This window comes from Channa argus, chromosome 8 (genome assembly GCF_033026475.1).
Source record: "Channa argus isolate prfri chromosome 8, Channa argus male v1.0, whole genome shotgun sequence".
NCBI classification, from domain to species: Eukaryota; Metazoa; Chordata; class Actinopteri; order Anabantiformes; family Channidae; genus Channa; species Channa argus.
The window spans coordinates 12,629,332-12,652,861 of NC_090204.1; the positions used below are offsets into that span (position 1 = coordinate 12,629,332).

General features: G+C 37.3%; 3 protein-coding genes across 6 annotated transcripts; 1 reads left to right on the top strand and 2 right to left on the bottom strand.

Annotated features, from left to right (window-relative positions):
* The first annotated feature begins 2,812 nt into the window (after positions 1-2,812).
* uox (urate oxidase) lies at positions 2,813-7,079 on the top strand. The gene is made up of 8 exons (XM_067512060.1): positions 2,813-2,963; positions 3,753-3,965; positions 4,807-4,923; positions 5,848-5,926; positions 6,143-6,329; positions 6,452-6,575; positions 6,715-6,798; positions 6,880-7,079. Exons 1-8 carry the CDS (start codon positions 2,943-2,945, stop codon positions 6,952-6,954), a joined length of 900 nt encoding a protein of 299 aa, XP_067368161.1. The 5' UTR covers positions 2,813-2,942; the 3' UTR covers positions 6,955-7,079.
* A 57-nt stretch (positions 7,080-7,136) lies between these two features.
* Positions 7,137-9,566, bottom strand: samd13 (sterile alpha motif domain containing 13). 2 transcript variants are annotated; one of them, XM_067512061.1, is made up of 5 exons: positions 9,351-9,566; positions 8,879-8,971; positions 8,317-8,359; positions 8,119-8,230; positions 7,141-8,032 (listed from the first exon to the last, which is right to left on the bottom strand). In XM_067512061.1, the coding sequence occupies exons 2-5, from the start codon at positions 8,904-8,906 to the stop codon at positions 7,889-7,891; spliced, it is 327 nt and encodes a 108-aa protein (XP_067368162.1). In that variant the 5' UTR covers positions 8,907-8,971; positions 9,351-9,566; the 3' UTR covers positions 7,141-7,888. The 2 variants fall into 2 exon arrangements, with proteins under 2 accessions (XP_067368163.1, XP_067368162.1); XM_067512062.1 differs by lacking the exon at positions 9,351-9,566 and having other exon boundaries at positions 7,137-8,032; positions 8,119-8,225.
* A 2,884-nt stretch (positions 9,567-12,450) lies between these two features.
* prkacba (protein kinase, cAMP-dependent, catalytic, beta a) lies at positions 12,451-21,439 on the bottom strand. 3 transcript variants are annotated; one of them, XM_067512050.1, is made up of 10 exons: positions 21,102-21,439; positions 17,821-17,882; positions 17,381-17,509; positions 15,586-15,684; positions 15,223-15,305; positions 14,885-15,011; positions 14,425-14,520; positions 13,623-13,745; positions 13,312-13,476; positions 12,451-12,904 (listed from the first exon to the last, which is right to left on the bottom strand). In XM_067512050.1, the coding sequence occupies exons 1-10, from the start codon at positions 21,145-21,147 to the stop codon at positions 12,779-12,781; spliced, it is 1,056 nt and encodes a 351-aa protein (XP_067368151.1). In that variant the 5' UTR covers positions 21,148-21,439; the 3' UTR covers positions 12,451-12,778. The 3 variants fall into 3 exon arrangements, with proteins under 3 accessions (XP_067368151.1, XP_067368150.1, XP_067368152.1); XM_067512049.1 differs by lacking the exon at positions 21,102-21,439 and adding an exon at positions 19,366-20,409; XM_067512051.1 differs by lacking the exons at positions 15,586-15,684; positions 21,102-21,439 and adding an exon at positions 19,366-20,423 and having other exon boundaries at positions 17,378-17,509.
* Between the last annotated feature and the right edge of the window lie 2,091 nt (positions 21,440-23,530).

Genomic DNA, 23,530 nt, shown 5'->3' on the forward strand with positions numbered 1-23,530 from the left:
GTTAATGGCAAAAGTCTGAGTTTTATGAACGCATAAAATTACATTTAATTCCACTCCTATGGCAATAACGCTTGTTCTGAGAATTTCAGACAACTTTGTAATAAATATTGATTTAAACATTAATATAGCAAAACTCCTGTGTTCATTTGACATTTAATGACGTAGAGCGACATCTGAATTCAGTCTTGTTCCTCCAAAAGATCATAATTTGAGGATTTGGCCGCTGTTTACATCCCCCCGCGAGCTAACTCCACGGCAGCACTCAGCCAACTCCATGACGTCATCAGCGCATTAAAAACGTCTCATCCTGACACTGTTTTTATTGTTGCTGGCGACTTCAACCAGTGTAGTTTACGGACTGTATTCCCCAAATACCACTAGCATGTGGACATTCCCACCCGTGATAAGAACACTCTGGACCATGTTTACAGTAACATACGTGGTGCATACAGGGCTGCACCCGGCCCCCACTTCGGACACTCAGACCACATCTCCTTGTTCCTGTACCCTGCTTACAGACAAAGACTGAAACAAACACACCCTGTCACCAAACAGGTTAAACTCTGGACCCCAGAGACCGAGAGCACCCTGCAGGACTGTTTTGCTCTTACAGACTGGGATGTGTTTAAAGCTGCAGCCACTCTGGAGGACTCTTCCGTCAGCGTACAGGATTATGCTGAGTATGTGACTGGGTACATCAGCACTTGTGTCGATAACATCGTGCCCACCATACAAATCAGGTTTGTTTCCAAGTTTCCAAACCAGAAGCCCTGGATAAACCGTCAGGTACATCACATGCTGCGTGCTCACTCTCTTGCATTTAGATCAGGCAATGAGACCGAGTACAAAGCTGCGAAGTATGGACTGAGAAAAGCAATCACAGCGGCCAAGAGACAGTACAGAGAGGAGCTGGACAGCTTCTACTATACTGCTGACTCAGGGCGGATGTGGCAAGGCCTGCAGCACATCACAGACTACAGGACCAACACCACCAACAACATCACCTCAACAGACTGCCGGACGACCTCAACACATTCTACACCCGCTTTGAGGCCCCCAGCTACACTGCAGAGAGGGGGCCCACACACACCTGGACCACTCAACCCCCCTCCCCTCCACCAACAGTCTCAACGACCCAGGTACACAAAGCTCTGAGGAAGATCAACCTCCGCAAAGCAGCAGGACCTGACAACATTCCTGGGCGGGCCCTCAGAGCATGTGCCAACGAGCTGGCTGACGTTCTCACCTCCATCTTTAACCTCTCCCTCAGCCAGTGCACCGTTCCTTTGTGCTTTAAGACCACGACCATCGTCCCCCTGCTTAAGAAGAGCCCACCCACCTGCCTGAATGACTACAGGCCAGTGGCACACGATATGTGAAAGGAGAGGAGAACGCATCAGCCACTGTTCATCCGGGAGCTTGAAGTGGAGAGGGTGAGCAGCTTTAAATACCTGGGTGTCCACATCACTGAGGACCTCACTTGGACACCTCACGTCACGCAGCTGGTCAAGAAGGCCCAACAGCGGCTGTATTTTTTGAGGAGGCTGAGCAAGTTTGGCATGTTGCCTAAGATCCTCAGCAACTTCTACAGCTGCGTCATTGAGAGTGTCCTGACCAACTGCATCATGGTGTGGTACGGCAGCACTACTGCCATGGACCGCAAACGCCTGCAGAGAGTTGTGAAGACTGCACAGAAGATCACCAGGACTCCACTGCCCTCTCTGCAGAGCTTCTACCACCGCAGAGTAAACAGGAGAGCTGCTTCCATCCTCAAAGACCCCTCCCACCCCCAGCACTGACTGTTCACACTTCTACCCTCAGGACGGAGGTACAGAAGTGTGAAATGCAGGACTTCAAAACTGAAGAACTCTTCTTCCCCTCTGCGATGAGACTCCTAAACAGCTGACAGGAGTTTGCAACCATGAACATAACATACCATAACATACCATAACATACCATAACATAACATAACATAACATAACATAACATAACATAACATAACATAACATAACATAACATAACATAACATAACATAACATAACATAACATAACATAACATAACATAACATAACTGTTACACGGACACAACTGTTTACATGGACACAACCGTTTACATGGAAACAACTGCTTACGAATCACATTTTGTATTTGCACACTAATTTTTTCAAAACTGCACTACCGCACTGTTTTGTATGAAAATCTTAATGTGAAAAGGAATAAATGCCATAAAAATATAAAATAAATTTAATGGAGTATAAAGAACATTATTTCCAACTAAACGGAGCTGAAGTTAGAGCGTAGAAAAACAACACTCTAGTAAAGAATAAGATTTTAAGTATCTTAAAATTGTGCCTAATCGAGGTACTTGAGTGAATATAGTTACTTTCTGCCACTATTGGGAGCATTATTTTTAGAGAGACACGTGTATTCTATCTAACTATCTGTTATCAGTCATTCAGTGAAATATATTACCTATACCAGATTTCACCACATTTCTCCAACATGAATCTACACCACTATTTAATAAATCATTCTTTAAAGGAGGATTTATTGAATAGTGTTGTAGACATCCACACTAAGAGAAAATTCATGCAGAGTGTTTGGGCTATCAAATAAAGAAATATGAAAGTGCGCAGAGTGGGTGCTTTAGAATACAACATAACAAAAAAATCTGTATTGATAAATGAAATCTGGTCTGTGTGCCTACATGTGCATATAACAAAGGAACATGAAAAAGTGTGTGTTTGTGTGAGCATTTTCATGTCTGACAGTGTAATTACATATATGGTACTGGTAAAACGGGTTGAACAACACTTCCAATAGCCTGAGTGCAAAGGTAGCACCATCCTCTCTACAAAATCTTTCTATAACAGTAGGGACACATTCTGCTAGAGACAGTGAGTGACTGAGTTCAGATAACAGGGAAAGAAAACGAAGACACAATGGAAACTGGATTACAACAGGTGAATATTTGATTATTTTATATACAGGTGTAATTTTTCTTAATAACAGAACATAATGAACATGCTGACCATAAGAAGCTGCCTTAAATTATTTACTACTGGAGTTTGTCCAGTTTTTGAGGTCAGTGACCATGTAGACAAACATCGAACTGCAAAATGTTACAACTGCAAACCAGTGTCAAACCCCAGTTCTGTAAACTGTCAAAAACCTTTTGTCATAAATTGTCAATAATTTCTGACAATTTATGGACTCTGCTACACATATTTAATTTCACGTGTCTTACTCTTCACACAGTGGGTTTAAGTTTCTCATGTACTTTTATTTACTCTACTATTACTGATCATTTTGGAAGACAAGACAAATGTGCAGAATTTCATTTTCCTTTTTAAAAAATATTGATAATAATGCAAGATTTAATTGTATCATTCCGTTATTATTTCATGCATTACTAGAATAATGTAGGTATAAATTAATCTTCGGACTGTGGAAAATAATCATTCTTAAGTGACCAATCAAAGGGCACAATAGCTTATCAAGTAAAATTGTGTGTATTGCATTGTAGACATGCAAATGTTTAACAAACTCAGGCAAAAATTCAGTTTGCACAGATTACAAACTGTTAATTTTTAAAGAAAAGGAAAAAAGCATAATCAAGCAATATTTATATAGCAAATAAAATAAATGCATAATGCAAAATACCAGCAGATTCCTGTAATTAAACAGCTTTTTACATAACCACAAAGCTCTGAACTGTAACTTGTCAGTAATCTGAGCCTTGTGTGTGTCAGAATGTGGAGTTTGTGCGAACAGGCTACGGCAAGAACAAAGTGAAGGTGATGGTCATCAGGAGAGAGGGGAGCCACCACTACATCATCGAGCTGAAGGCTGACGTGGAGCTCACACTGAAATCACGCAAGGATTATATCAACGGAGACAACTCAGACATCATCCCCACTGACACCATGAAGAACACTGTTCATGCTCTGGCCAAGCTAAAGGGGGTAGGCAGAACAGAATGGAACCTCAAGCAGTGTCGAAGCTACAAATTTTAGACTTAATACATAAGACCCCACTGGTGATCTAGTTTTTCATTACGTTACATACAAATTGTGGATAATTCATTGTTATTTACACTGTCTTTATGGGCTTTGCAGGCAGACAATAGCAGCAACAGTTTCTAAAACCAGTCCTCAAAGAAAACAAACCGAATTATGTTCATTCAGGATGGTGAAAAAAGCCCATTTTATTTCTTACAGTGACCAGTTTAAATTCAGAAATGTTCCAGTGGTCTATGCTCATATCAACCTCATAAGTAAAAGCTGTGATAAAGATCATTAGGAATGAATTTGTGCTACATTTGCACTTAACGATTTTTTTTGTATTTGAGGAGTTATAACATAATAAAAAACAACAAGCCTCAAGAGAAAAAGGCTCTCTCCAGATTTAAACAACTGGGAGCGGAAAATATGGAGACAGGTTGAACAGGGCAGATGACAACATGCAGAGATTAATTTGCTATACAGTGTTCGAATTAGACTATGATCCCATTTTGGTTAAAAAACACAAAACAGCATGTCATAACCCCATAAGACCTAATGCAGCTTCATTTTAGGGCAATAGTCCACAGTTCATTCACTCGAGCTCCTAATACGATCATGCTTTTACCTCACTACAGAGACTTGTGTCAAGCTCAAACACACACCAACAAAATGCAGTGTAAATATACGCTTGTTTGGTTGCCATTGTTCTTAAATGACATTGTTTCTCATATTAGTGCAATGTTTTTTGTCTGTTCCATTTGCAGCATTTCACCCAATATTTTGTGTATCCTCATCTGTTCAGGTAAAGACCATCGAGCAGTTCTCCCTGGACATCTGTCATTATTTCTTGACCTCTTTTAACCATGTGGTGAGGGCCAAAGTTCACATGGAGGAGGCTCCATGGAGAAGGTTGGAGAAGGTAAAATACAGTATTTAATAATTAAAACTTTACAGGCAGACAATAGCAGCAGCAGTTCCTAAAACCAGTCCTCAATGAAAACAAACCTTAACCAAATTATTTTCATTCAGGATGTAGAGATACAACTTATTAGTCATAGGTAGGAGAAGTTTAGAAATACTCTCTGTTGCATTAGGAAACAATTTTAATATGCCAGGCAGGAAAAAAAGATCTGGGTGAATGTAGTGCAACAATCATTATTCTTATTAATAATTACAGATGACCTTTCTCATAACATATTTAATTAATTTCACAGAGATTTCAAATTTTTGTCCATTAATTAAACGGTAAACATAATCACGTAATTCCTTAAAAGGCTGTTTATGCTGCCTTCCAGTGGCATCTTGTTGTAATGATGTTGTAGTGCACTCAAAGGTTGTTTGCATGTTATGACATCACTGTTAAGTGTGATAACAAGTGCAACAGGGAACACTTTAGACCAAATCCATCACTGATGCACCTTTTACAAGTGCACCTTAGAGCATAAACTATTTATATAAAACTGTCTTAATAGGATGTGTCAAAAGAAACGATGGGGACAAGAGAAGTAAACATCTTCCAAAGTATAAAAATAGTTTCAGTGGAAAAAAATTTTAAAATTTAAATGTAAAAATGTAAAAAACCTTAGTACTATAAGACTAGCAATTTGTTAGGACTTCAGATAAACTTTTAATACATCTTTGCTCAGGGGGTGAGCAAAGGGTTGAGGACTTTATTTCCCACTTGATTAGCTGTTTCCCATTGAATTCCCATTGAAAGTTTTTTTTTTGGTGGAATCTCTTCAAGACCTCAAATAGCCAAATTATCCATAATTAACATTTTTAACTCAGTACAGTACGTGTGATTGAGCAACGGATTAAGATGCTGATTTTTTCTCTCTCTCAGAACGGCGTAGAGCATGCTCATGCATTTATCTTCAGCCCAGAGGTTTGTCACTTCTGTGATGTTGAACAGAATCTCAATGGTAACCACACACACACACAGACAGAATTATTTTAACTCTTTATTAATACTGTACAGTAAAGTGGACATTTCCTGATGTTGCTAACAGTTGTCTTATGATGAGCTCATTATTGAACTTGATGTAAATGTGTTTACATGCTAGTGTGCAAGCAGTAAAACAACTTTCTGATTGCTCTGATTACTCCACACTATACTTACTGACTCTGTGGTACCACAGGCATCCCGGTGGTTCACAGTGGGGTAAAGAACATGAAGGTTCTTAAGACTACACAGTCTGGTTTTGACGGTTTCCTTAAAGACCGCTTCACCACGCTGCAAGAGACCAAGGACAGGTGTTTCTGCACCTCTGTCTACAGCCGGTGGCGCTACAACAAGGTTCAGGATGTCGACTTTGATGCTGTGTGGTAACTATTAAAGACTTGTGAGCGAGAACTCCAGCATAACTTTAACTCCAGCTCTTTCTCGCAAACATTTATTAAAAAAACTTCTAAACCTTCACATGTAATAATCATCACCATCCTCATAGGAAATGCATTAAGGAGACGATTATTGAGAAGTTTGCTGGCCCTTACAACCGTGGAGAGTACTCACCCTCTGTGCAGAAAACCCTTTATGAAACACAGGTGTTGGTCCTGGAAAGAGTTCCTGAGGTACACCCACTTTTAGAGCACAATCACTTGTATTCAGATAAGCAGCTTTGGCTTTCCCAGAGTAGGATTCACTGCTTCCTACTGATACATATAACAGGCCTATTCAGAAAGGTGTTAAATTAAGTGTTCTCGCTTTTAGGTGGATGAAATAGAGATCGTCATGCCCAATGAGCATTACTTCACCATAGACATGACAAAACTAGGCCTCATCAATGAAGATGAAGTAAGTTCTGTTCTGAAAATTATTTTGTTACCTGTTCCGTCCTATAATTATTGGGTGTTACGGTACTAATGTTCTTCACAGGTACTTCTCCCCCTGGATAATCCATCTGGGAACATTACAGGGACAGTACGCAGGAAACAGCTTGCAAAGCTGTGAAGGCCTCTACAAAATCCAGATGTACAACATATTAACCTTAATAAGCGGTTCATTAGAAATGGAATTGTCAGTTCTAGGGAAACTCAGACTGATGTTCTTGACACAAATAAACTACTTTCAATGAATTTATAGACTGATGTTGTTCTTTGGTGAAAAAAAGCACCATTTATTGCAAATCTTTGATTCATATATTCAAACTCCAGTGTTATGTTGCACATATACATTGGTCATACACACTTCAATACAGTTGTCTCTTTTAAAGCACCACAGGTAGGAACATAATAAGAATATGTACACATAAATATTTTTATATCAAAAGCCTCAAGCCTAGATAATGTAGACGTGAACTAACAAAGAGGCTTTTGTTTGGCTCTGTGTGTCTTGGAAAACAAAAAGCTTAATGGTTACATGTTAATGAGAATTTATGGACTCTGCTGCACATCTTAAAGCATGAAACTGACTTTAGGGCAAAATGGGATGCATCAAAATGACTTCACAAATCAGTGTTCAGGTACAACAGAACAGCTATATTTCATTTTACATACAAATCCTTTTTTAAAAAATTCGACATAGATTAGCTCAATTTTGCACACACAGACACACACACACACACACACACACACACACACACACACACACACACACACACCTGCAAAATATTCTCTCCAAATTTACTTATTTTAAATAAAACACACAGAAAATAAAATAAATTTCTGAAGCAGCAGAAATAAGAATGGCTGAAAAGGGTAAACAGCTGGGTGGACTCCATGTGCAACCCATTTCTGGGGTCCATGACTTATAAAAACTTACAGCATTCAAATCCTGTTAAGGTGCCACTGTGGTCGGATGAGTCTTTTGAGAGGTGGCAGCTAACCTGGGGAGTCTCCTGACACAATGATTGTCACTGAGGTTGGTGTTGCGACAACATGTACTGCTACGAAGCATTGCTCTTCAGGTGCTGAGTCTGCAGCGGCTTCACGTGATACTCGTAGATCTTCAGTGCAGGGCCGAGCTTTATAGACAGCCCCGTCAGCACGTCGTTACGTGTCATCAGGAGCAGGGATTTGCCATCAATTTCCTGTCAGGTGGAGGGAGAAGTATTTGAGTGACACCATATTTAATTGAGTCTGTAACAGTAATTTTGAGCAGGATGAGCACTCCAACCTGATCCTGGAAAGCTGTGGCTTGTTCCTCAAACCCTGTTGCTTTGAAGTAATTGACAACATCAGCAACGCCCCAGTTGGCAGGGTCCGGGAGCTGACCATTCTCCACTGGGCTGTCACAGTGTAAGGATTTGCATTAATATTACTTAATTAAACATGTTTAACATGATTTCAAATCTTTCAACAAACTATGTCTTACCTTTTTGTGTCAACAGAGCCATTTGTCTTGTCTTCCATGCTGGCTAAAAAAAGAAATATAGACTATAATAATTATAAAATCAGTAGAAATTAAAGATGTATGTAATTGTGTATTCAATCAAACATTATTGGCTATTATCTTGTAGGAAGAAATTCTAAAGTTCACTAGTTTGAGCTTGTGAAATGTGAAGTTTTATAGGCGACTGTTAAGTTTATTTAAAATGTGAGTTCTGCTCAAAAACCAGTTTGCACTATAATTAAATGAGGCGCTGATTAATTCTGTTTTATACACATTTTCCCTTGACTAAGTTTAAGTATGTTTTAATGATCATCATATTGGATATTTAAAAGTTATATAATGTTGCTAGTGAAGCTACCACAGGATGTGAGAAGTTAAAACACTTCAATAAGATCTGCTAAAGAGATGTGAGTAATTTGAAACCGAAACCATAATTTAAGTACTAGTTACTAGTGCATAGAAAGCGTGTTTTCACTCAGCTCATGCGGTTTCAAGCTTAGGCTCTAAGTTTTGCCCTAATTTACAAATTAGTAAAGATACTTACGGTCTGTAACGTTGCAGTAATTTTTCATCAGACGTCTCTCTAAGAACTTCACACCATCATTGTTCCTCTTTTTGCATTCACTGGATGTCTCAGCTGGATTGACAGAAAAATACTGCGTCCGTTAAACCAGCAAAACAGCATTTAAAAGCAAAACACAGCAGCGGGAGAAAACAAAGCTGGTGCTGTGAAGAGCTGCAGTGGGAAACGACGACTGAAACTCTCGTTGTTAGCCAGTTTCTTTAAAAATAGCAGAGAAACGTTACGTAAACCATCAAATTGTCTTAATTACCACTTTCAAAAATAAAGTGAAACAAACCAATAAAATAAAACCAAAAAACACTGAATGACACAAGCACGATATAGGGATAATGTTACACTGAATGACGAAAGCTAATATTGAATCTGTGCGTTTTCGTATTAAGCTAACAGGAATAGTTAGCTGGGCTTGCTAATACAAAAATTTAACAGTTACCTTATCTTAGATGATTCCTGCTTGACAACCACACTTCGTCCAAGCTGAACACGTAGTTCGGATAACAAAAATGATTTCCAATAACTGAGATATTTTACAAATTAATAATCCGTGATATTCATTTGATAAAATCAAGATTTAATCAAGTAGAGCCAACTAGCCCTCTTCATCGGTTTAGCTTCCTTCGCCTACATGACAGCGGAGAATCATGGGAAGTGAAGTTTTTCTTTTGTTATTTTTTTTTTTTTTTGCGTTTGGAGTTTGTACATAATTCACATAACTACGATAACTGCGAACTAAACAAACTGCAAAATTTTTTCCCCACATTAAACACAAACAAGAGCGGGTTTTAATAAAAAACAATTTATTATAGTGACATATCCTTTGTTACAGAAAATCTGCTACAGCAAAGTATACTCCCCTTGCAATTACAAGTACTGTAAATATGGGTGGGAAAAACGTGTCAGCCTTCTAAGTGTTGTGCAAAATATCCCACAAACTAAATACAGACACATTTCAGATTATTGATCCCATACTGTCTTTTGTGACTATCTATGAAAAACTGATTTCTATTCGTCAGGGATGTGAGGTGGCTCAGGAATAAGTGCCATTCATTACATCCAAAATGACAAACACTACAAATGTGAGTTAATGACAACAGAAGAGCGGTGGAGTTTCTTTCAGGTTTTCTGGGAAGATTTACACACAGGAAATTTGGATTCAAACATGCTGAAGGTGTAACTTTCTATATTAAAGAATGCTTTTCATTTGCTTTACATGCTTTACACCTTCACCTGGGGGAAATAATTATTTGTATCACCTTCTAAGTAAACAAATAAAACAAATAATATGCAGAATTTTTTTTTAAAATAAAAGGCTTTAATAGGCTTTAATAATTTAAATAGGAATGAGAGGCATCAATTAGTATTAACTTGGGCAATTTTTTCCCCCCCAAAACATATTATGCTTATATAGACAAATGGAAAAAATGTTAAAATAAATAATTCTATATCCTCAATGTTTTTAACACTGTGAATAAAACATTTACAGCCGCCTTATAAATACTGATAGTTACGCAAGTTTAATCATTTAAAATGTTATGGTATTAGACATATCTAAATATAAATAAAAGGAGCATGTGAAACATTTGTGCCATTTCCAATTGAATTGGGGCTACATAAATTGTCATATTATTTACTATGCCAATATTGATATATGCCTGTAGCTCAAACTAAAAAATTGGGTCTCCAAACCATCTTTTACATTTGGTACTTGATTTTTAAACTTGATTAATTTGGCATTTATTCTTATCTACAAAGACTTAAGCACCATGTCAAATAATCAAACCTTCTAATGCCTCAAGAGAATAAAACTGTCAACAATACATTAATATTTTTAACAGAGTGTGAAATGTAACACTTTGATTTCCCCATAGCCCTGAGTTTCCAACCTGCAGAAATAACTTCAAACTATGAACCACTCTCCCCCCTTGGACAACACAAACCTCCTTTAAAATGAATCAAGGGATTGCAAAAGTTTTGATATTTGGAAGTTCAACGGACGGAAACCTTGGCATTATAGGAACTGGACCTTAGACACAGATTTTTTAAAATACAACATGTCAACATGTGATGTTCGTGAGGAGTTTGCAGGGGATTTCAATTCAGGAGCAAGGACAGTGTCAAAATTAACAGACATTGAATGGTGCTCATTAAAGAAAAACCCCTAATAAAACCTGTATTTTTCCTGGAGGATTAAAGTATATATTAAATATGTATAGACAATAACTTATCTGGCGTGACTTGCAATAAAAAAACTCCCCCCTGATCTATTCCCTTTGAAATATATGACAAGACTACAACAGTTTTGTCCTTTGACATACACAAACTGGACTGACTCAGCCTGAACACTTTTGCTAGGAAGAAAGAGCAAATATTATTCCATCACAGTGTGCAAATTGGTTAAAAAAAATTATGCAAAGAGGCTACAAGCTGAAACTGCAGTAAAAACATCAACATTGACCAAGATCGACTAATATTTTTAACCTTTCAGGTCATGTTTCAGTTCTCTGTTAATATTTCATAATTTAATTTTGATTTACAAGATTATGTAGGGAAAAATGTCACTTGGATAAACGTACCTATCTAATGCTTCGATTTTCCACGCTATGAAACTATTTTAAAAAAGTGACAAAACCAACGACAAAAATGATGGAGATACTTTCACTATTAGCTTGATGTGACACGGATGTATAAACGTAATAACATGCAACAGTAAAACTTAAAATAGCAAATATGGCAGTTACACAATGTCTTCCAAGTGCTCTGCTCAAGCACAATTGGCCGTTTAAACACGAACGCAAAAAGCAACCCCAAATGGACACATGTCCATGTCACCAACAATGCTATATTTCCACAACAATTCACACTCAATGGAAACTAACAGACGGACTGTCACAGAAAATTATCATGTCAATGCACCTGATGTACTGTTGGACAAACCAAAGAGAAAGGACCTGTTGTGTGGAGTGATATTCTTAAACTTCATCAGATTCAATTCTTGTGAAACCATGTTGTACCAAAAAATATAGAATTTCTTTGTATTGATTTATTACCACACCTAGTCTGAGGTAAAAGGAAACATCCTATAGCCAGATATGGATAAAACATTGCTACAATTGATCAACTAACACAGCACTGATAAGTTTCTGCTTCATATTAAGACTCGTCCCTGTTGCTTGCATGTTACAACCCAGAAACTCCAAGAAGTCATCACTGTTTCTTTTCCTTCGCTGCATTTCAATTTCTTGGCTTGAATTCATGTCAAGTCATGCATAAATGAAACAGTGTTTAAAAGTTGCATGTCTCATATATGTATATTTCTATATGCACAAACACGTGGTTCTCACACTCAGGCACGTAACAGATGACAGATAACTGGCAAAACTCAACATAAAAAAAGTGGAATCAAAAAGTAAAAACAATCCTAAAGCTTTCCCCAAAGCTTAAATCTCTATCAATCAATAAATTGTGCAATACCAGCTAATACAATCAATCACTCTTTGTGTCACTCGCAAATGGGGGTAATATTAGTTTTCATGTTTTTTTTTTTTTTTTTTTTTAATAAAAAGGTTCGACTGAAATAAGGAGAAGTAGAGATACTCGAACGTGGCAGAAAACGTAATAAAAAGATGAGGACGTGGTCTAGTATTTTTTGTTGCAGCACAATGGGTGTCTGCATAATGTGCCTGTGTATAGGTTAGTGCTAACTGCACGCAGGATCATGGCAAGAAGACCTCATTCAGCTGTGTGGAATGAAGCAGCTAGGCATTTCTTTTGAACATACCATAGCCTCTGTTCCACCGTAACCCCAAGGAGAGTGCAAATATCCCAAAACACATGAGTCCTGAAGGGACGCTTGCCCACTCACTAGAACTCAGCAAACTCTTTTGCACACTTTTCTGTTTGAGAGACACGAATGTCCTCCTCTTCATAGTCGTCAAAGTTGCTTGTGTCTCCTGGTCCTCTGCACTTTGGTAAGAAGGGGGCTTCAACCTAAGGACGTATAACAATGTATGATTTGTTAACTCATGTAAAACAAAAGCTGATGCTTAATGTATTCAAACTTTTGTTTTATCAATATTTCAGTAAGACTGACAGCTCTTCCAAACAGCAGATATGCACAACTTGAGCGCTATAGTTTGGGTCTTAAACCCTTTTAAACCTTTTATCAACAGTTAAACAGATGCATAGGAGGGAGAGTGTTTTAGAATTAAGGTAACAATACTAATGAATGAGTAATAAGCCATGAGAAAAGGTTATTTTAGAGTCACCAAATCTGAAAACATAGGCAAAAATGTAACACTTGATTAGGAGGACATATCTTTCAGATGAAGTACTGATTGATGGACACTGATGTATAAATCATAGATTCATTCTTAAACAATACAATCGTGGCCTACCTTTCTCTCATAGATGGCAATCCAGTCAGTTGTGGAAAACCACTTGTGATTTTTTATGTCATTCACACCGTTCTTTAGATTTCCAAATCTCTTTGTCAAGTCTACCTGGAGCAGGTTTCTCAACAGATCCTTCAGGTCAGAGCTAAAGTGAGAGGGGAATCGTACCTAAAGTGAAAAGAATATAGGATAAAATACTGAAAATCCTTTCAGTTTGTTCCGTCATATTAATGAGCATCACAAACATTTAAAAGGCAAGCTTTTGCTTTGATGAGTCTTGATGGGTCATGTGAAAATTTAAAAAGCATGCATACTTTGCCAGAAACAATCTTTTCATAGATCTGGATCGGCTGATCAGCAAAAAAGGGAGGGTAACCAGCAGCCATCTCATAGATAAGAACCCCAAGTGCCCACCAGTCCACAGCTTTGTTGTAGCCCTGGAAAGAAAAATCGCATAAATCTATAAAGGTTGTACTTAATTGGATGTTTGAGGTATAAAAGGAAATTAATTGTCAGTGACACATTTTTATTGTGTTGGGTCTCTGCTACAGCTAGGTGTGAATCTTGATATTTTTTACTAGGGTGGCCAGATTGATAAAAAATAGGCGGCAAACAATGTTTTGGACTTGGACCGTTTTGAAAATAATAAACTTTATAGTAATAGGCTAATAGTGTGTTCATAAAGTGTTTTTTCAGCATCAAAAATGATACACAGGCAAACAAATACAAAGGTTTTTTTCAGTCTCTTCTCTTTGTTAATTTTATATTCCCCAGTTTGATTCTTGGCAAAGGGATCTTTGTTGCATGGCATATACTTGCCTCTCTGTCACTCTGTGTGAAACTCACTGTTTGTTATACCTACATGTTTAGGATATAATTAATATTAGGTTTACTATGCGTAAAAGATTCTGCCAATATGAAAACTAAGACTTTTGAAGCTGAGAGTCCATGCTTACATTTAATGACATTTGTCTTGAGAAACCCAGTGTTCTGGAGTACACAGCAAAAACAACAGAAAACATGCTACTGTCTTAATACTGTCTTAAAATAATACTAATTGCACTGTATTAACACTACGTACTAACATATGGGCTCTAGTGTGTATAAGAGTTTTACCTTGCTGAGGATAATCTCTGGAGCCAGGTACTCAGGTGTTCCACACAATGTCCAGGTCCTGCCTTTTACTCTTTTGGCAAAGCCAAAGTCTGTGACCTGAGGGATGAACAATCAAGCATAAACTGTAATGAGTATGTTCAGTGTAACAGCAACATTAATGTGTTCTCCACTCCTGAAGTGGCTATTACATGAAGTCTATATTTTGTTTACATTTATTCATTTAGAAACTCGGTAAGCTTAGTTGTGTGGCTTTTTTTTTTTTTTTTACCACTTTCCCTCTCTCTATTTATACCTAGCAGGTCCACACATTTATCACTGTGTTTTCAACTACCTCTCTCTTCATTTACCTCAGTTCTAACTATGACTAATACTGTTTGACAAATAAAACTTGTTGATGAATGAAAGCTTTCCTTTCAGTTTACTTTACTATTCTAAACTTTAATGTACATAGATTGTATACCTGGATATACCCGTGTTGATCTATAAGCAGGTTTTCAGGCTTCAGGTCTCTGTAGATGAGGTCTAAGGAATGAAGGTACTCAAAGGTGAGTACTATCTGAGCTGCATAAAACCGTGCATGGTGTTCACTGAAAGAAGGAAATGTAGACAACGGGCCAACATATGAAACAAGTCTTATCCAGGGAATGGAGCAAACTCCATCAAGTACAACCAACATAAAACAATGTTTATCTTCAAGTGAAAACTAGTGAGTCATTGCCCAATTATTAGTGGCTAAAACAGCACTAAAAAAATGCTAATAAAAAAAATACTCACAAATTTGAACATTTTAAAGTTTACCTGAACCTTCCAATACGTCTGAGGTGTGAGAACATCTCTCCACCAGGAACATATTCCATCACCATGTATAGGTTTGAGTTATCCTGTTAAACAAAGCCAAAAACCTTTAGGCATAGTCATACCAACCATGTGTTAACTGATAACTGATTTGAGAAATAGAGATAAGATAAGAGAAAAAGGAATCCTTGTCTGAATTAGTTATGACACATTTTGGTTCTTTTTGGAATTTGTATCAATATTTATATTTTGTCTTTATGATGTACTGTACTAACTGTGCTAATGCTGGATTAGCATTAGTATTCTTAGTGAAACAATACATCACTCCCATGTAGTTGGTTGAAAGAAGTGGGTGTCAGCTTTTACCTTAAAAGCATACACCAATCTGACAAGAAATGGGAAGGAGACTGCTTGTAGTATTCTTTTTTCATTTAGTGTGTGTTCTATCTGCTTCAACTTTACCACCTGTAAGAAGCAAAGCACAAAAGTTACATTATGCATAATACGTTCTTGATTACTGGTGTGTTTAATTATTTCAAAAATACAGCATTAAGCAAAGCCTAAAGACTCCCATCCAGGTTATTGAGATCTGAAAATCAGCTCGCAGAAAAGTTGTTTAACATAGATAATCTTTTAGAATGGACCTCATGTTCTGTTTTATTTTGTTAGAATTTGTCAGGGTTGACAGTACAGTTAATCAGAAATGTGTGCCAGCCTGGTGCACTCACGAGTTGAAGGAAGCTTGGACATGCAGGCTGCTTTCACAAGATGCATTGTCAGAAAGTCAAAGACACGGGGCAGGGGAAATTAAAATCCTTAATTGCTACGTCTTTGGTTTAAAAAAGGTGGTGTTCACAGAGTGACCCTCTGAAACAAGCAACTCTCAGATATTACTCCATCCTGAGTTTCAACCTACCTAGCACACAATGATATTACAGCTTGCTCTGATATTTACTGTGAAAAATAGCCTCCTGTCTCACAAGCAATTTTCAAATGTCTAATAGTTAATTTGCAGGACATGCAGAAATTCCTAAATGGAAAATAATAACTAACTGGAAATCACAAAAAAAAAACATTGACAAAATAAAAATATAGCATGGTTTGTGAATAATCGTTTTTAGATTGCAATCTTGATTCACGCTCACGTGATCCACATCCTTACGTGCAAAAACCAGTCTGTCTTGCTCGTGTTACATAGGAAATCTGTCCACTGCATATGCGTGTCCACTGCATTCGTGAACCGCGTTTGACTGAGCCACTTCCTTTCAGTTCGCAATCAATAAGTGCCTTGTGTATTTCAGCAGGGCAAAGTCATGCCTGTAGCCGAAGCCCGAAATTATCTGGCAAATGTACTATGTATAAATTACATCGCAATTACACGTAATGCCTGTTAACTTAAAATTATGTTATGCACTGCAGAACTCTGTGCGTGTGTGTGAGAGAGACATCAGTGTAGGAGGGAGAAAGTACGGTTTTCAAATGCACTATTTTTCACAAATTTCCAATGAACTATACCGACCTTTAAAATTTGCATGAGAAATTTACCCCTCAGTGTTATAAATCTTTAGCACAAACACACACAAAAGAACTGAAGATGTCGTTAGTTAATGTTAAGCATAGTTTCGATTTCCCACTTTTAGTAATGATCATGTTGTTATTTTCTTCATTAGGACAATGCAAAAATGGTTTTACAAATTGGGTTCTCAATATTGACTGGGCAAAAGAAAAAAATATTTTACTCAAAATGGCTTAGCTTGCATAAACTGAGTATACTAAAGTCTATGTGATGGTCTAATAAGAGCTAATCATATGCACGCAAGTGTAAAAGTAAAGTCTCACAGCATTGAAGCTGAAACAGACATGCAGTTTACAAACTGCATGAAATTCACTCAGTGTACTCCTACATAAACGACACACAGAGGACACGCTGCCCCCTCCTACGACTTTCACATCAGTATTTAAAGATTGAAACTGACATGAAGAGCCTCTGAGGTTTTTAGTGATAACATGCTAGCAGAGCGTGAGAGGAAGCGTTCCATTTCCTTTAATGAGACATAAGGTGAGGCTTGTAGTTACAGCACTTCAAGCTGCAAAACATATTCACAGACTACCCTGATTTATGAGACTGGGTCTTCAGAGATGGGAAAACTGCTTCACTCACTTTTTGTTTGTCCAAAATCTTCATGGCAAAGAACTGGTTTGTTCCTTTGTGTTTGACAAGCATAACTCTCCCGAATGAGCCAGTGCCCAGAGTCTTAAACCTATCGAAGTCGTCCAAGCCTGTTGTGCTCTGAGGAAACACATTATCGGTGGAAGTGAGACATCAAACATCTGACTGAAATGCCTTAACTCTGACAGATCAGTGTTCTAAGAGCAATAATTTCTCTTTCTGTAGCTCAGAGAAGAAAAACATAAGGTGGATGAGGATGACAGAGAAGTATTACATAATCAGCTGCCAAGTAAAAAGGATCCATTTTGGACTGTAGCTAGGCCTTATCATACAAAATGTCTTCTAAATTTTCATCATAAAACAGTCCAGAGTGCTAAGATAAATAATAGTTTTAGTTGTATAAACTGAAGTATTCATAGGGAACAACTTGCCTGTGGTGGACACTCCCATTTTCTTAAAAAATCTTCTTTGGCTTTAGCTAAGAACTCTTTCACTACAAAAAGAGAGAAAATATAAATGAAAAATTAACATTTAGAAACTCACACAAATTCAATTTAGATGTTCAGGGATTATAATAAACTAGGACAGAAAACATGTTCAGGAAAATAAAGAAAAATAGTTCAAATGTTCAGGGGAACACAGGTCAGGGAAATGTCAAGTACAGGGGAGGCAGGACTATACTTGACAAAACAGCAAACAAGTACCTCCTTAAAGAAACTCAAAACCACACACCTAAGCAGGACATTTTATTTTAAAAAAAGGAGATGTAAATAGGATTTAGAAACTTTACAGAATCAGCCAATTCAAACTCAAGCAACTCTGCATCTCTTTCTGGAGTAGGTGGGTGTAAAGGGCGAGGAAGTAATAATAGGCAGAAAGAAACACAATGCAGAACAAAACTATAGCTACAGTGCAGGCATTAGAAAGACAGTCAGTGCATTGTGAAAGTCACAGCAGACACGAGATGTCCAAAGTCACAGAGTCACAGCAGGTGTCAAATGTCTATGCTGTTACTGTTTAAAACACATACAATCAATATAAATGTTAACTTGGTAATTTTTAGACACTAATACAATGGTACATCTAAATTGCAGAATTATACAATTCTCTGTGACTTAGGATGGCTCATGGAAAAATGAGCATACCAAAAGTCTCTACAGTTCACCAACGGTTTGCATTGACCCACATGGATGGAAATGATGAAGAGAAAAAGAGAAAGAAACATTTATATAGAGCTAAACACAACATTTAAGATTGAAGTGGTATTAAATGCAACATACAACAAAATGACACTGGAGAGCACCACTTAACACAAGCAAAATATGACTAGTTATAGAACCAGTTATCAAATGCTGTACAGCACTTTAATAAAATCTATTTTCATTAGTTCTTTACAAGTATGCAAGAAATTGTTATTTCTATTCAAACGATTCTGTACAGTAGGCAGTTTAGAATATTTAGACCCAACGTTTGAGGTTTTGATAACATACACTAAATACAAAGATTGTTTAACTACAAACACCTGCAACAAAGAAGTTAAAACAACAGTGATGGAAAACACATTGTAAAAAGTACACAAAGAACAAGTTTAATACTTGAAAACAGTACACAAAATGACTTTACAGAGATATTAAAATGATGCAAGCAACTGAAGCATAACAAATGCCCTGCACTGCAAAGTGTTAGCAGTGCAGGGCTTTTGTTAGCTGCTTTCACTTATATCTAATGCCTGTGTGAAAATACAGCAATTCTGAATCTGATGAGGAAAATAAAGATATATAAATCAAACTTATCAAACCTTCTCAAAGACCTACTTATACAATTTAAACTAATACACCACATAGTTGGCTTCCTAAGTTTCAAGCTAATCATATTCCGAACAAACAAGAACTTCAATAACAAGATGAGACTCGTCCTGCCCAGAGCTACAAATGGTGGCAGACACACTTAAGGTGTAAAAGCAACACGGCACTTACTCAGTTTATCCCACATGATGGTGAACTCAGACATATGAGGCACCTCGCTCTCTCCTTTCTGCTCCTGGCTGCTCTTACGACATTTGTTGAAAAGACGGTGGGCAAACGAATGATCTTTTCCCTGAGCCATTTTGAGTGTAAACGCTCACAGACAAAGTAACCGTTTTCAGACAGAGGAATGAGCGTTACTAGCTTCCTGTATGCAACCAAACGCATAGCGATGCTTGGCTAACCACATAAATTTGAGCTTCCTGTTCAACTACTTGGTTTCAGTTTAGGTTGCCAAGTGCATGTCTAGTTTCTCTTTGCAGCGTGGATTGTTAAGACTTACTGTACTTTTCTCCCATTAATTTAGTGACATTCTGACAAAGGCATATAAAGTTAGCAAAGCACACAAAAAGGCCAGCCACTTAACATTATGTCAAAAACATTACACTGCTGTGGTGCATTCAGAGTGCTGATAAGAGAGGCAGAAGTTATCTGAGAAGTTATCTCCAGCTTATCGTGTACTCTGGTGGTAAACAACAAAGTTCTTTAAAGAGCATTCCCCAAACCTAAAGTCACCCTTATCAAGAGTCCGTTATGCTGCATATTAGTTTTTTAAATGCTATGTATTTAAAATGTTGGTTTGTTATGTAGGTGTCTAGGTAGCAGCATTAAATGCTTGTAAACAGAAAACAACTAGTTTCAGTACCTTGATGTTGATGATGTGCCACAGTGGTATAGTAACAACACTCAACACTTCCCTGCGGTCACTACAAGTGGCTTGAGTAACAAGGCTGACAGACTGTATAGAACACTGCCAATCAAAAAGCAGGTCAAGATCAGTGCTCTCCAGACACACTACTTGACATGGTGTAGTTTAGTGGATTAGCAGGGTCATTACGGACAAATGTACACGCAACACAACACAGTGTCCTCTGGCTACTGCTTTCTAAACAAAAAGCGCACATAAGAGTGCAAATTTAGCTGCAATTTTACTTTCAGCTTGTGTTATAGTATTAGCAACAAAGCTGTAAGAAAAGTAAGAAATCTGTGATCAAGGAATGACATTTTTCTTTGATTTTAAAATCACTTATAGCTGACTTGACATGTGAGTGTTACTAGTCTGGATCGAAGTTAGTGACAGCGATTTTGCTGCAATTGTTTGCAAAATAAAACACTGGAATGCAAAAAAAAAACTTTTTTTAACACAAAGACTTGGCTGATTTTATTAGATTTTGCAGCTGTCTTGTAAACTGTCTGTTCTCCTTATCAGGTACCTGTTGTTAGCAGTGCCCACGCCTGGCAGTAGAAACCAACATTTGTTGATGTTATCTGGCTCCAGGCAGCTAATATTAGCTGTTAGGAAATTAAACACAGTGCCTTGATAACTTCAGTTAAATGCTACAATGTGAGTCATTTATGGAACTGTCAAAGTCAAGGATCTGTCTTTGCATTAAATGCTCAGGGATGGTGAGGATTACAGTATCATCTGACATATGTCAATTTCAATGATTAGCTAGCTGTTTCCAAATGAAATACACCAACAGACTCAGTACTTGGAAGCTAAAACACCTTGTGAATTTCCATACCAAAGATGGTTCGTCTCTGCAGCTTAGCGTTATACTATTGCACTGTCTGACAACAGCTGCTAAAGACAGCTCTCCATAGACTTTGTATGAAGCAGGCTTACGCTGTACAGCACGGAACGTTAGACGGCTAACGGGCTAGCTGGGTGGTTGTCAGTTGCTCACCGCTTTCTTGCTCATTGCCTTTCTTGGCAGTTGCTGCGTTTCCCATCGTAGGAAGACAGGGCGATGCACAGCTGGCTAGGGGCGACGATGGTGGGGGTTAGCTAACAGGGTCCTCCGTTAGCTAGCTAACAAAATTCAGCTTGTGCTAGCTGCTTGACTAACAACAACATCAAGGTTTTGTCTTTGTGGATAGCACGTCAGCGTGCTCTGCTATCCGTCCTGTTGATCTTTATTTACAGTGCCCTTGGCCGTTCAAATCTACCTCCACTGGAATGAAAACATGATCCAGACTTTTCACCTCTGCCTGCTGTCTTTCTGTGCTGCGTTCACGTCATATGGGAATAACCACAGCATAGACTTGATAGGTGGTATGCTGCTTTCGTGATCTAATCGTAAATCGTAAATACTCATACTCGCATTTATTTGGTAGGCATATGCCTAAGGCATATGCAAAGTATGAGTATATATATATATACGTATGAGTATATATATATACTCATATATACTCATATATATATATATATATATATATATCGCCATATATACTAGATATATATCTAGTAGAAATAAATATATTTAAAAAGTGTATATATGTTCTGCACTTATATAGCGCTTTTCTACCTATTGGCACTCAAAGCGCTTTACACTGCTTCTTATTCACCCATTCACACTAACAATCACACACACATTCATACACCGATGGGGGAGCTGCTATGCAGCTAGCCAACACTCACCGGGAGCAACTAAGTTGGGGTTCAGTGTCTTGCTCAAGGACACTTCGACATGTGACCGGAGGAGCCGGGGATTGAACCAACAACTGTGAGATTGGTGGACAACCGCTCTACCTTCCTGCGCCACAGTCGCCCACTATATATATATATATATATATATATATATATATATATATATATATATATATATATATATATATATATATATATATATATATATATATATATATATATATATATATATATATATATATATATATATATATATATATATATATATATATATATATATATATACATATATATATACATATACATATACATACATATATATATATACATATATATATGTATATATATATACATATATATGTATATATATATGTATATATATGTATATATATATGTATATATATACATATGTGTATATGTATATATATATATACATATATAGTGTAATAAATGTATTTAAAAGTGTGTAGAGATACCTACCTTCCTCCTACCACCATTCAAAAGCTAAAAATCTGTTCAACATGACAATGATTCAAAGGCAAAGCAAAGTCACCTAAGAGGTGGTTCTACCACATCTTTTCCAGTTTCCAGACTTAAATGCCATTAAAAACTTGTGGATATATTTGAAGAAGGCTGTACATTGCAGGAAACCAAGCAATCTGGCAGACTTGGAACATCATAAACACTGGGCTAAAATTACAACTGAAAGGCTACAAATGCTTCCCAGAGGCTACCCAAACAGGTTGGTTATTGGCATTTATTACAGCATATCGTGGAGTTTTGAAAAGTAAATACTGACTGCAGAGAAAGCACACTTTTAAGACCCCATTTTTTGGATAATGTAAATATGAAACAATTTTATTTGAAACAATCTGAGACACTGAGATATTAAGATTATAATTGTGAGTATTATGATCTAGTCACAATTATTGTGATTAATTGTGATTGTTAAATTTTGGGGAGGTTTTTCTTAATTTGACAAATAGAACAATAACAATAACAAACCATTCAGAAACATTCTGTTGTAAGCTCAACTGTTACCATGGTAGCATAGAATCTTTAAAAGGGGGGTGGGTTATTATGGCCTCATTAGCATTTAAAGCAACAAGCACTAAAACTGCTCATTCCGAAATGGGCTGCTACAGACAGAATTAGGGAAAAATCATAACTTTGTTCAGAGATGGACATGGATAAGGGAAGTGCACGCACTCTCAATGTACTACATTTGAGGATATGGGCATGGACATATTCAACACATTGTAAAACATGATATCACCTCTGGACAGTAGCAACAATGAGAAAAAGTACACCTTAATTGTGGTGGAAGTGTGTAAAGCTTTATATAAAGAGCCTCAAGAACACTGAAATGTGCTCATACCTTTTAAACATTAAAGTGACTGATTAACATTCCTGGCAGAGTCTGCAGTCTGTGCACCAGGACTGTGTCAGTCCAGACAGTCAGTGCTGACACACAATTTTGGCTTTGAAATGGTCATTAACCAAGAGTCTATCTGGACCCCATTGGACTCGGGAGCTGACAACATTAGCGTGATGAATTTGGACACAGAAAGGCGACAAACTGATATGGCCTTTAGAAGAGGACTGTGGCTATGATTATACAAGACTCTTTAAGATTGCAGCAAATTACCTTTACTTGCTGAAAAGAGTGTAATATGGGACTTTTAA